At 37.1% G+C, this 14,411-nt stretch overlaps 1 protein-coding gene across 6 annotated transcripts in view; it reads right to left on the reverse strand.

Annotated features, from left to right (window-relative positions):
- Window positions 1-14,411, reverse strand: part of PICALM (phosphatidylinositol binding clathrin assembly protein) — a 70,036-nt gene that overhangs the window by 12,334 nt on the left and 43,291 nt on the right. For 4 of the 6 annotated variants that reach the window (XR_015257516.1, XM_086739694.1, XM_086739693.1 and 1 more), the window contains exons 12-16: window positions 13,460-13,560; window positions 3,663-3,770; window positions 2,618-2,749; window positions 2,499-2,529; window positions 1,568-1,667 (exon numbers count right to left, since the gene is read on the reverse strand). Coding sequence is in view for 5 of the 6 variants with exons in the window: in XM_086739694.1 (XP_086595820.1) it covers window positions 1,568-1,667; window positions 2,499-2,529; window positions 2,618-2,749; window positions 3,663-3,770; window positions 13,460-13,560 (472 nt within the window). In the remaining variant the exon portion in view is untranslated. Of the gene's footprint in view, window positions 1-1,567; window positions 1,668-1,702; window positions 1,831-2,498; window positions 2,530-2,617; window positions 2,750-3,662; window positions 3,771-6,411; window positions 6,493-8,348; window positions 8,499-13,459; window positions 13,561-14,411 lie in introns of those variants that run through there. The other 2 variants (XM_086739697.1, XM_086739696.1) reach the window with 2 other exon arrangements.

A 14,411-nucleotide genomic window follows, 5' to 3' on the forward strand; every position in this document is an offset into this window, starting at 1 on the left:
TGTATTTCCCAGGGAGAACAATTACATAATGCAATAACACTGGATTAGAAGCAAATACTTACACAACGGAATATACACAGATAGCATTTTAGTTCACAAATACATTAAATATTTACCCCAACATGTTCTTGTAATTCAAGTCATTTACTGAGACAACATCACCTGCGATACTGTCATGGTTATTAGTTTGTAATTGTTTTGCATAGTCCATTTATTTGGAATATGCCTTTTTTCCAAAGACAAGAAAGCCTTATTTTCAAAAGCATATTTATTTAGCAAGCAGCAGCAGCTCCATAATAAATAGACCAGCAGAGGAAGACCAACGTTTTTCCCCCTAGATTATTGCTGTTTCAATATTTTTATGTGAATGGAACAGTTTCACAGGAAGAGAAGCGTCTCAACAGTATCTCTAAATAACAAAAGCTGCTAAATGTAATGACTTGTCACAAGAAGATGTATATACAAGACATGAGTTATTAAACAGATTCAAGCACACGAGTAAACTCAAACCACCAGTCATTAAAGCAAGTGAGCAGTTACGGTTTCTTCAATATCTACCCACCCTCTGGTAAGGCCCACAAACATTTCTCCCTGCCTAACTGTAGTGCTAGATAAGGGACACCCAGTAGGGAAGAGGTGATGGATTCACGGAGACAAGCTCTCTCATTCCAAATCTGCAATGTCGTATTATTACTCTGTGGATTCAACCTCCCCCAGCCAGCTACAGAGCCAATGCAATAAATCCTCAGGGGCGGTTTGCTACCTGTTCTGTCCATGTACGCTTCTCCAGGTCATCGGTGAAAGGGTGAGTAGGATTCACATGCAAAAATGTTCTGTTTACTCATGTAAACTCTTAACTTCTTTTATCTGGACATGTAATTAAGAGCCTTTGCTATACATGCTACCCCAAAATCCTTGCAATGCTACCTGCTACAATAGACACTATGAAGCTGATCACCAAAATTGATGTGCATTAAAACAATTAAACAACTGCGCACATTGGGGCAGGGAAGCAGTAGTTACGTATGTCGAGAAAGCTATAGCCCACACCAGGGAAGCAGTAGTTACGTATGTCAAGAAAGCTATAGCCCACATCACTGCACAGACACCTCTACAAATATCAAGAAGATTAATCTCTCTGCCCGTGCTCATCCCCAGAGCAGGCTGAGCTGTAACGTATACATACTTAACGTATCCGTGCACCTGAAGAACATGCTTTTCACACTTCTACTTTTCTAGACTGCAAAGCGGCCCCTCACACGAGTGGAATTCACAGTTTTACGTCACTTGAGTGAAACACGAAGGCTGCCACCTTGCCATGAGAGAGGCTGGTCAAACATTACTGAAGTTTATGCTAAATCTGCACATCACATCACAAACTATTTAGTACAACCACACAGCTAAGAAAAACAAATCTAAGCAGTACACATCTCAAACTGACCACTTCTTCAATTTTCTACTACCCTTTTACTGCAACTATAGATGACTTTCAAATTTCTCTGTTATACATCAGCTTGCGTACCTATGTTGCAGGGAACTCACTATTTTAAAATGAGTATTTGCTTACCAACGTTGGAGCATTCCACGCAGTTGTAGGTGCAATCTTGGGTTGCCAGTTGGAACCACCTGTTAGTTTCTTTTCACCTGGTTGAGTCCAGTTTACATCACTTCAAATAAATTTTTTTTAAGAATTGTTAGAAAACATTGGATTTTCTTAAAAAACTCCCTCAGGTAAATAAAGTTTCCTCTTGGAAATGTGGCTTCTTTTCTTAGTGAAGAAACTCATTTAGCACAGGAGTTGATAAAAGGTCTCATGACAGCTTGTTTTGGCTAGGGAAAGTAAGGTAACGTGTTCAACCTCAGCTTTGTTTAATCTCATTCAAGTTCCTCAGTACAGGTAATTTGATCTAGCTGACTTTCCTTAGGTCAAGATAGTTTAGTTAGGAGCAACCACATACTAGATTTCTAAATCATTTCAGAGCTGACACAGATGGTCCTGATAAGCCTGAGATTTGCTCATCACGTTCTCAACTTTGTTGCTAGATATGTTCACTATTCTAAAACACGTCCTGCTTCAAAGTTCATTTCTTTAATGGCTGACCACAAGTTGGAGGCTGTAGTTTCACAACCTTCAATACAACTCTGCACCCACTCAGATCACACAAAGTATTTACAAGGCGTGCTAAGATTACCTAAAGCTACAAAAAACTATTTGGATGAACTCATTTCCTAAATATATATTAGAGTCTGAAAAGAATCAGAGACAGGAGGACATCTTGCCTACTGTTATCACTGCCACTACCACTCAGTCTACAGCCACCTTCCAACGGCTCTCAACAACTCTTTGTACTTTGTTTCTCATACAAGGTATAACCTCAGATGTGCTCTGAAGGTTAACGTTAACATTATGTTGTTACGCACAGGTTTGAATCTGTACTTTCATAAAAATTTACTATCAAGAAAATCAAAATGCTCAACTTTCAATTAAGCATACTTACTTTTTAGTAGTTCCATTTCCAATGCCCAAATCTGTCACAAAGTAGAAAAGATACTACTGAAATTCTATTCATTTAAAAGAATTAAGTAAGTATTTGTGTGTTAGCAGTTCAATACTTACTGCCTACAAGATTGGCTAACGATGAATCCAGATCATCTGACACTAATTTGTTAGGTGGTACTTTGGCAACTGGAAGACTCTGGTTTTGAGAGGCCACTGTTGGTTTTAGGAGACCACCTAGTTCATCAAAGCCTTGGAATGATAAAGATAAAAAAAGTTATTTAAATCACAGGCCTCCTGTGAATGTCGTGACATCCAATTAGATAGACAGCAAGTTCAACACAATGTCTAAAATGCAAAATTTAACCTAGTGATGTTACACTATACAAGAAGGATAAAACTTATTATGCCTTTTGTTAAAGGAGATATTTACTACAGAAAGGAGATTTCACTTTACTAGATTAACTTATGTGACACCAATTTTACATGGAATGGATTCATGACTGCAAAGCAATCAAAATGTAAAACAAAATAAGTAATAAATATCTGAAGTATTTCAATCTTGTAAAAATGTTTATGTATTTGCTTTTAGCAGATCACTGATTTGTGCCAAATGAATCCGATGTCAAGAGTTCAGTGTCAAAAGACCAGAAAGCATTTACTTTCCAGATGCTCGCAAGGACAGAAAGAGTACTAATTATGGCTACAATCCAAATTAACCGTGTATGTTTTGATAATTTATCATTTTCTGAAATAATATTGGCAAAGAAGTGCCAAAAATGTGTTGCACAGATACATAAAATTAAGATGCAACTTTACCTCTTCTGACCACATTCTACAAACAGGGACTTAATTTCAGTTGACAGCATGTAAAAATGAAGGCTGTCCACTGCGTGAAGCTTTAACGTACAAAATATTTAAGTGAAAGAAATCAATGTAAATGTTTCAGCAGGGTGCACACAGAAATAGTGCGTAAGGAAAAATTACTTGATTAATAAAGAAAAAATGGATTAAGAATACCGCTATTGACCTTTTAAAGTCAGCTTTCTTTTCTTCAGCTGGAACCCTGTCACAGCAGTATGAGCAAGCAGAGATTAAGAGATTTATACCTCAAGAATAAAAAAAGTTAAAGGACATACATCATCTATTTTAGTAAGTGTCTTACCACCGGAATCTAGGACAACATTAGAAGATTTGTTTCCAAACACAGACTCAAAGTCAACATTAAGGCCAGCTGATGGCTGTGGTTGAGCAACAGGAGATGGAGTGAACCCTGTGGGGAAGAAGAAAGAAGCTGAATGTTCTTATACAGCATTTCCCATGAACCCACCTTCTTTATGCAAGACAAGCCACGTAAATACGTAGATTAAGTACTGCAGAAAGACTAGGAACACCTCAAAGGTCCAGATTACACCCTGACACCAAGAAGCAAGTAAGAGAGCTGGAAGCAGTTTATTTGAAGTTTATTTGGAGTTACTCTTCCAAAGAAAGGTTTTGTCTTAAAAATCAGGCAGAAAGGCCATAAAAGACGCTCCTCCTGCCCACAGTTGCTAAATTTCTGGACTAACTATTCACATCATCCTTATCCTTTTACCAAATACTTACAATAAACTTATTGAGGGAAATAATCACCATGCTTCTCCAGGAAAAGAAGCTGTCTGGTTAAAGAATCTATTTCAAGATCACCTGCCTGAAAATTATTTCCTCCATGTTTTATGTCAGTTGAGTAGCTCTCATATACAACTGGAGTAAGATCCATATTGTCCCAAGATGACTAGTATTGCCTTTGATCAGACATTTTTACTACTCATAATTTTTGTAAATGTTTACTTTGTTATTTTTGGACACACATTTGGCAGGAGGCCATATTTTGGAGTTAAGTTTCTAGTAATTATGGCAAGATATGGGGAATTAAGGCCAAGTTTTAACACCAATTCCTGTCCAAACTTACTCCATTTGTCTCCTCCTAAATATCCATAAAGTAGATGTAATCTACTTGTAAGTGTTCTCCAAATGCACAATTTTTTTCAATACTTTACTTATTTGCAATGCAAAGTATTGCATATCATATTAGGTGGTATTAAGTTGATGGTTCAGTAACATGGAAGTGAATACCAATTTGTTTCTAAAATAGTATTTTTTAAGTGTTATATATCGCACACACAAGTCTATTCATACATGCATGTACAACGTCTCAATATTCAGGCAATTACAGAAGTAATTATTCCTTTATATGAAAAGCACTTCAAAAATGCAATGCTATCTTCAGAACTAGCTCTTCTGGTTTGTAACAGAAATTTTGATGATACGGAGAAATAAAAGAAAAGGATTACAAATACTTCAAGCAGTAAAACATCGCAGTGAGTGGAAATAACTGACCAAGAATATTTCTTGGATTTCATTTAGCTTGCTGTGACAGCACCTTATTTCAATCTTTCGATTTTGTTGAAATAAGTCATTTCACCTAAAAATGTAATAACTATAGGATGCCATTCTTGAACACAAATGTCACATAAATTTCGATTACCTGTTCCTTCCTATTTATCTGAAAGGAACATACAACTGATAACTCAAAAGCATCCATCTCTAAGAATTTAAATAACATACTTTTCATTAAAATCAAATAAAACAGCATATAGCAAAATATGGGAAGCAGTAATGTGGGAAAAGATAGGGAGTGAATAAACAACAAAATAAAATGAGTATCTTTATGACAAGTATACCGTCAAGTTGTAACAAGCCATTTCAGAGACTCTGAACTGCGGATAGGAATTCCTTTGATGGGATGTCCTGCAACTCTTAAAACCGTGCCTGTACCAAAGAAAACTTGACTTACAATAGCTCATATTTTTCGTTACAAAACGGCCTTAACCGAAACAAGCTGAGTTTCCTGCTCTCACATTTTAGGAAGCTTCAAGTTTTATGAAGCTAACGAGATGAGACAAGCCAGAAGACAAAACAATGCATAGGACTCCTTTGAGTCAGCCTCCAAAAAAGATCAAATCCTACTCCTGGTATCAATCACCAGTCCAGGGCATTTTGTCAAACGTGGATGTTTTGAAAGGCGCAAAGGTCAGTACTTTTAATGGAGTTCCTTTGAGAGAATAAACCAACAAGACTTGACAGAAACTAATCATCCTGCTTTCTGGATATGGAACAAAGGGAACTGAGTCATACATAGTATATAACCTTTCGTTAAAGGACTCTAGCTAATTTCTGTTCAAAGACACTAAACCAAAATATGACTTTATGGTGCACTTAAGAACTAACTCTTCCATAAACCATCTATTGAAGGTCTTCCTAAACCCTGCGTAGCAACAATGTTAACGCTCCCTCTTGAACCTGGTTTAGACAGATTATCATCTCGCACAGCCCATCTAGCAACTGTCAGGACAGTGTTCCAGAACCAGCATCGGTGCTGGGTTACTACACAGACATTACACAGCTGCACTGATCACCAGCCAGTAATTTAATGCAGCAGATTCCTCTTTCTCATGTTCCGTCGCAAAGCTTTGTACTAGTTTAGTGCACTGTTTAAGAGTAAGTGTCAACAAAAATACTGTAAGCAGCAAGAACATCCCAATCCCTTTACCTTAAAAGCAATGAGGCAGAGCAAGATGAGAAGGTACTTATAACATGCAAGTCTTTTGTATGGTATGTAGCAACATGTAAACTACAAGAGAACCTGAAATGGGGAGATACTCATTTCATGTTTAGACTACATAAGCCTTAGTGTAACACAAAATGAAAAAAATATATACCATTTGTGACAACACACCTAGCACAAGCACATGAATAAGAGTTGGAGCCACTATAATAATGCACTTCTGTAGCCAACAACAGATCTACTAGTTCTAGGCACACAACACATCCAAATTTCTGTGTTTGTGGTATGGCTGTATCCCATTACCTACCTCCAAATAGACCAGCTACAGAAGGAGGCTCATTGCGGAAATGAGAAGCATTAGGGTAAGCTTGAGGACCACAAAAAGAATCTGATACGGCATATCACACGAGAGAGAAAGCCAGGAAAGGAGAAGAGGGAGAGTTACAGAAAGAGAACCAAGATACACTGTTTATCTGCTATTCAAAAATTTAGTTTGAGGTCAGTCAACCACAGTCAATCCACATATACTCTAATAACAGAATCAATGGAATGAAATCAATACACATCAGACATAACAGTAAGAAACAAGTTTACATCATCTCTAACACAAAAGGGGAAAGCACAGTTTCAAAGTTACAGCTATATTAGGATAAATACTCTTTTTTTTTCCAAGCAAATGCCATGTTTTACACCCTGGGAAGAAACTAGTGTAAAAGCTTCAAGGCATTTTTCTTATACCTGAAGTATAAGGATACAGCCCAATAGTGGATTCATATTTGGTTGCCACAAAGGGATTTAGCTCAGTAAATGGATTGTAATGATCTAAAGAACCAGAAAGAGTGATTTTAAATCCACATTCACATTATCGTAGCATCCTGTTTGCGCTACAGCTAAAACTACATTTACATTTCACATGTCAGTCTGTCAGGAGGTCACACTTTGGTTGCACATATATCTTTAGAGAATGAGACACTGGAAGAGAAAGCAATGTGTCAATGCCATCCACCTCCAGTGACTTCAGGGCTGTCACGTGTTGAATACCACACAAACCAGTGAGTGACACAAAAGCTCATTAGGCTCCTCGTTCACAGCCCTGCACTGCTGCAACTTTTTGTGTGACCGCAGAACAAATTATACAGAGGAAACCTATCTGACTGAATAACCACCATACTAAAAAAAAAAGCTTTATTTCAAATGGTCGTTCTACATTCAGATGAACCATACAAATTTTACTGGAAGTGTGCAAAAGACCAATTAGAAGCATACGCCAGGTTATTACGCTGTTGTACCAGCTTAAAGTCCTTGTATACCACTGCCTCAGCCAACTAATCCTCCCTGGAAACTGTGGAGAGATGTTCACAGCAAGAGTTCTTGTGCTTGATCTTGCTTGTTTTCTCTCTCCACAAACCAAAGATAAGCTAGGAAACGAGTTAGCTAAGGTGACAAAGTGTAGGTGGTATGAACATTCCTAAAGAGATCCCTTTATTTTATCTCTGATATCAGAGATATTAAAGATCTCTCTGCTATAAGAGTCTGGATTCTTCTGTGGTCAATTCTAGTGGGGTTCAACCTGCAAAAAGAAAGCCTTATTGATGCAGCATCGTTGTCTTTAAATTTAGCTTTGCTTAAGAACAGAACTGACCTTTAATTAATTGATTTTTAGTCTATGAAAGCTAACTTAATTCTTCACATTGAAGAGTAATCAAATTACTCTGTAGCTGCACCAACAGAAATGTTAGAAGGATTTCTAGAACAACAGCCATGCTGAATCACCTCCAAAGTAAGATTTCAACAGTTTTAACGAGGTGAGTTATTAGTTCAGTGCCCAGTGGGCAAATAGTTTGAGCAGACCATGCACCAGAATGTGCACGGCTTTCTCAGTTTTCTTAATATCAACATGACTGGGGGGAAAAACACCTACTACAAAAAAAAAATTGGACTAAGCTCCTGTGTTTAAAAAGAACATTTCAACCTGAGGAACAAAGCAGCAGCATTTTCTTTTCGTTCTCAGGCATATGTAGTATTTTACCTTAAAATTCCTAAGCATAAGAGACTCTGTAGCCAAGCAAGGATTTTAACACCACTTTCATGGCACAATTACTAAATCAAGTTCTAACATAGCACAAAATCAGCCCCAAATGACCAGCTTTTAGTTTCTGAACTAGCATCACAAATATACTTAAGAAATGGAAATAATGTTAAAATTTTTAGGAAATAGGAAATTAGTTTAAAACGGTACTTTACCAACAAACATTTCATGTGTGGGTGTCCTACTGGTGAAAGTAGATACATCAGAAGACACAGACAGATGAGCAGCATCGTTAGTTTTTGTAAGGAAAGGATTTAGGTTTGGAATGGCATCATCAACACTATCAACAGTAGCAGAAAAAGGATCTGTTCAATTCCGGAGAGCAAGAGAAAGAAGAAAAGGGAGATGGATTTAGTTACATGCTGCTTCCTAAGTACAGAAGAGTAAGAGCTAAGAAGAGTCCAGGAAGTACAGTCTTCTCCTGACATCTCTAAACTGGGGATGACCTAGTTAACAGTTTAATTTTCAAATTGTCCAGAATTATCTGTTCTCTGCTCAAGAAAAATACTACAGATATCAGCTACACATTTACTTAAAAAAAAAATATTACCATCTTGGTCTTATAAAGTGTGCTTCTTCCATAGTGTGTTTTATACTGAAAATTAGTATGTTGTTATTCTTTGAACACGATCACTTTTTGCTTCACTCAGTCATGTCCTGACACCTGCAACAAATTCCCTAGAGCAGAGGTTGCCTCTTAGCATAACAGAACCCCAGGTACTGAGTGAGGATTTGATGCAATACCATCCTGAGGATAGCTTTAAAAACCTGAACAAACAAAAGCAATGGAGCTGTACTTTTCCTTTTTCTTCAAACTGTGTTATGGATTTTTATTCTTTTTTATTAGGCATCATAAAAGTTTCAAAAGCTATGAATGCACCAAGGTTGGATACAGGACAAAAGCGCTTTCCTTATTACCTGCAGCATCAGGAGCAGTAAGTTTGTTGTGGATACACCATTAGCTGCAAGCAAGCAAAAACCTGCTCTGCTTTGAGGCCAACAGCCAGTGAGCAGCAACTAGGAAAATGTTTCTTATTAAAAAACTGTCGGACCATACTAGGGAATGAAGGAAACATGCATCTATATGAGTCACTTCCCGAGGTACACAGGAGAGTTTTGAAGTTTCCTAAGAAGGGATACAGTTGCTAAGCTAAAATGCTCCTGTAACTCCAGGATCCAACAGAAAAACAGGATAGGAAAGGCAGCTACAATACTTACTGACAGAAGGAGCTGTGATTTAGCTGCCTGGCTTCAAAGCACATGAATCCTTGATGGAAAACTCAAGAACTCACTAGTGAGGTCAGCAAGAGTTGCATCTAGCCCTATTTGTTTAACTGTGCCTAGTACTGCAACTTACTTTTCTAGGAAAAATCACTACAGAGAAATGCCTGAATAATAATCATAGGAGAGATTTCTTAAGTACTTCAGTTTCTGGCCTTTTTTTTGAGGGGGGAAAAAAAAAAATCTATTTAGATTACCAATATATCCACAGGTCTTATAAGTACTACCGTGATGTGTGTAGCAGCTTCAAACTATAACTTATTTGCTCTCCCTGAGTCTGACCCTCCTGGTTCTTAGCTATAAATCCCACACAGCTTGATAACATGTAGGTTTCAGTCATATGCAAGTCCTAAAGAAAATTAAGTTTTAAAATCCTAACTGCATTATTCTTTGCAGGCTTAATACACACTTTGTTTATCTGCAAGCTCAAGATATCTTATTCAGTAAGACCTGACTTGTTTCTCAAATTGCTTGGCTATGTTGCAGGAACAAGTGAAGTACCTTAAAAAGCCTTTTTCTAAATCACTCAGTCAGCAAAATGACAGCGTCAAACACTGAATAAAGCATAAGCAGAGTAAGCTAATATAGTATTTCTAATATAAACAGGAATAAAAAACTTTGTATTCTCTTATGTATGTTTTAGACAGTAATACTACCACCTAATGCACTCGTGGACAAGCCAATCAGCCAGTCACCTGAAACCAAGTCCTTGCTTTAAGGTACTGCTTAAAACTCTTGTCTGCTTTGAATGCTATTCTAGAAGCTGTAGAACAAACAGATCTTACAATAAAACAGGTCAGATTATTCTTTAATCAGCACCTGCTTGCTTTTACTGTTGCTGCTTCACATTCTTCTGATTCTATTGGTTCTCCTTGTAATTGGAAAAAATCCAAACAGAGAGGTCAAACTGATTATTTCCACACTGATACACTTGTTTTGGTTCTGAAGTTTAAGTACAACTTGACAGCTGGCAAATATTCCAGACACAGCTGGAAAGGTCTCCGAACAATCCCAATAAACAGCTCATATAAAACAATATGAAAGAAGCTAAAAAGGACAAGAATATTTGTCTGAAACTACTGTCCACTGGAATTGTTTTACACACGTACTCAACAGGAAAATTACTACATACTACTTTGTTCTCAAATCCTAAGGGTTGTATATGGACTTTCATGTGTTTTGACTAGTAAGACAATGCAATACAACTTCAGATTATCAAGATTTTCTCAGAAATGTAATCTTTTCTCAGACTCTTGGCTCCTCTGCCTCATTCTAATTCTAGACAGCGTGTTCAATCTTGTCCAACCCTCAAAATGTGCCAATGCTAGTGGCAAAGGAAACTGAAAATTAACTGGGTTTGGGCAGTTTATATCCTTGCAATATTGAGAGAACTAAAATTATTGTCTCTCCTGGCAGCAATACCTCAACATTTCTAAAGCCCAGTTTCATTCCTGAATACACATGGCATCTGGTTGTGTCAATGGAATCACCCTGCACCTTCAGGCTATCATTAGGCATTAACAACTCAGGTGCATTTAAAAGAGTAATTGGAATTTTGCAAACTTGTACCTTTAAGTTACCCAACTAGAAGTATTTCACCTGAGAGAGAGAACAACACCACTGGTTTTTCAGTGGCATCTCTTACACTTCGAAAAAAGTAAACGAAAACCATACAATTACAGAACCCGGTCTCCAGGAGTTTTTAACCTCATTAGCTTTAACATTTTTGCAAGCGCAGACAAACGGCAGCAACCCAAAGATAAGGTCTTTGGAACAATTTATCCTTTTATTACATACCTAAGAGCTGCTGCATAAAATTTTTTAAACAGTAACTGATTTTAGTCCATTGCAACTTGTAGCTGGTCCGATACTCTTCAAAGTCACCATATACACCAAATACAAACATCATCATGTCAGAAAATTACCTAAGGGAGGGATGCTGTGCAGTGGTTAGAGCACAGGACTGGAAATAGCTCAGGTTCCATTCTTGGCTCTGCCACTGACTTGCCGTATGACTTCAGACAAGTCAGTTAATTGCTCAGATTTCCCCATCTGTAAAATGTGGAAAGCACTTCTTATCTACCTCACCTATGTGAAGCGAGTGTTCATGTCTGTAAAGCTGACGAGATTTTTTTCTTTTTTATTTTTATGAAAGGTAACAAAAAATGGTGATCTCAGAATTTTAGCCTAAAATTTTAGCAGACAATCTGAAATCTTCATAGTGAATTAAATCTTACAAGTATTTAGAACTGTGTCAACAGTAAGCAGATATAGCAATGGCTGTTACTGAAGACTCTTACCAGGAGTAACACAACCTTGAACAAACACAAACAAACTTTCAGGCTCAATTTTCAGGTTAATAAAGCAATACTAGATTGTGATGTGACCTTCAAGAGAAAGATAAATTCCCCTTCTATCTTTCATGAAACAAATAGGGCAAGCTGAAACAGACATTTTACAGAAAGCAAATACAATGAGTCAAAACATTTCTCAATTTCTAAACTCTAAGCCTATGAAATATTGAAATTTGTATAAATAACCCTGTACGTTCCTTACTGCATCTTTCTCAAAAGATACTCTGCTCAGCAAAACTAAAGGACAAGTTACCTACTTGATTTTCAAAGCTATCTCATATATTAGTATTGCTTCTGTCACTCAAAATTGCATGTTATTTCCCTACAAACAAACATAAGAAGGTACACAACATGTAAAGCACACAGCAAAAAGTAAATAGGAAAGTAGAATACATACACTGCTTATTATGAAGATATGTTAGATAACTGGAAAGATATTTAGGAAAAGCTGTAGCTCATATAAAGAAATAGTGAAGTACAACTTCAGAACAGAGTTATTCCAATGCCTACAAAACTTTCTGAAGCAGCAAGTCCCAAATTTTCGTACCATAAAAAACGCATTTTTGCAAGCATCTGATTTATAAAATAAAAAGTAATCTTGAAAGAGGCACATAGTTCAGGAGTTTACTATTTTATTAAGTGTAATTTATGTAGAAAAGTAAGAAGAAACATCCTTGTAAGAGATTTTAAATCCTCCACCAGTATAACCAACAGTGCAAGCAGGCAGTGTGCTACCTGCATCAGAAGTGTTCTGCAACACTGCAAAGCAGCAAAGAGAAAAACAGTTTTGGGTAAATGACTACATGCTCTACTCAAACTAATCTTGAAGTAACATTTGTGGCTATCTAGAATGCTCTTGGTTACCTCTTTGGTTTAAGGACTTGCCTGTATCAGTAAGATAATCTAACATCTCAGTCAGTCCACCCTAGCAACTGGGCAGAACGACAATTTGGGTGTTTTGAAGTAAGTTTTAGAGGGAAGAGTTCCTTATAAATTTTGTCTCTTCACTTAAAGAGATCCAACAAAAGCTTTTTGCTAATTTACCTTTGTAGTTAAATGAAATACAGCAGAGAATTTGTAAAGAGGTGCCTTATTTTGTTTTCAATAACTAACTCTGTCTTTTCTTGCCTTCTATGCATAGTTGTCACAACTGCCTCCTTTCATGCCTCATCCAAGTTCTGTTCTATTACCACCACAAGTTTTATTTAACATCAGACAAAATTTAAAACGTGTAAAAAGAAAAAAAATAATAAATCTGTATTTAAGTTCTCCTGTATGCAACATGAGCTACCTGGCAGACACCTTCACAGAACGGACTTCTCACAGCTAAGTTTCTGCAGCTTGCTATGTGACTATTGAAGACAGCACTTACGAGGCCAACAGAGCTGGTCAACAATTAAAGTAACTTTGTTACTAAGAACCCTCATATCAAAATCCTTTGTAATCACCACAGGCTGCTATTTTATGCTAATAAATACACAGATTTCACTTTTTCCACTCCCTCCATCCACTCGTAGCTTGCCTTTGCAAGATCTCTGTCTTTAAGAAAGAAACAGCCCGCAGATTAGGGGAAACATTTACAGGAACACAGCCACAGCAATTAGAACCTTAATCCGATTCAGAATTCTTACCTCCCCAGGTACTTCCTACTTGTGGAGCAGCAGGTATAGGATGTACAGACGGGTGAAAAGTTGGCTGCAAATCAAGCAGATCATTTGGCAGCTTTGAAGTGCTACAAAGATAAATATAACTGTTTGAACTACATCACAATTTTCAACAGAAGGTAAACGCCAGTGACTGTCAACAGTAAGGAAAGCGTGGTTACAAACTGGTTTTTACAAAATGGATAGATTTCAGTCAAAATCAGAAAGTCTGGTGAATTTCACATTTTCATTTCTGTAGAAAAATGTTAATTTAGCAAGCTAAATTCTATGTTATGCCACGTGATTTTTGTCAAACCTGTCTAAGTCAGAAAGACAACCAGCCTTCTCATCTTTCTCACAGTCCAACACCAGGACTAGAGCATGTTATGTTCAGCAATCTTCACCAACTTTCAAGATGACCTCATGAAAGCCCTACAGTATGATAAGTGCAGACTGACAGAATGAACTCCAATGGGCTGCACCACCAGAATGTTACATCTAAATTCCACAACTCTTATCTTTCCACTATCCACCACTGCTGAGAAACTGGCTGACATCCATGAGCTATTAAAGAACTCTGGGGAAAGTAAAATATAAAGAAGCCTGGAAACACTTCATCACACATCAGTTATGTGAATAAACACTCATTTAAATGCACATGTTAGACTATTCAAAACCAAACTGAGACCTAAGAACATCACATGGAAAAGAAGGTGAAGTCTGAAATATAACTGCTGCAATAATTTCAAAAAACAAACAGGAACTGTAAAATTCATCCTCTTGCAGAGAGTTCATTTCTTGCTTTAAATAAATCTTGGAGGAAAAAAAAAAAAAAGGAGTACTGGTGTTCACATAGAACTTTTTAGCACACTAAATGAACCAAATTTTGCATGTACAGCTGCTACTATGGACAGAAGATAAGTCACTGTGGCATCCAAGC

Source organism: Chlamydotis macqueenii, chromosome 1 (genome assembly GCF_036417535.1).
Source record: "Chlamydotis macqueenii isolate bChlMac1 chromosome 1, bChlMac1.mat, whole genome shotgun sequence".
Taxonomy (NCBI): Eukaryota; Metazoa; Chordata; class Aves; order Otidiformes; family Otididae; genus Chlamydotis; species Chlamydotis macqueenii.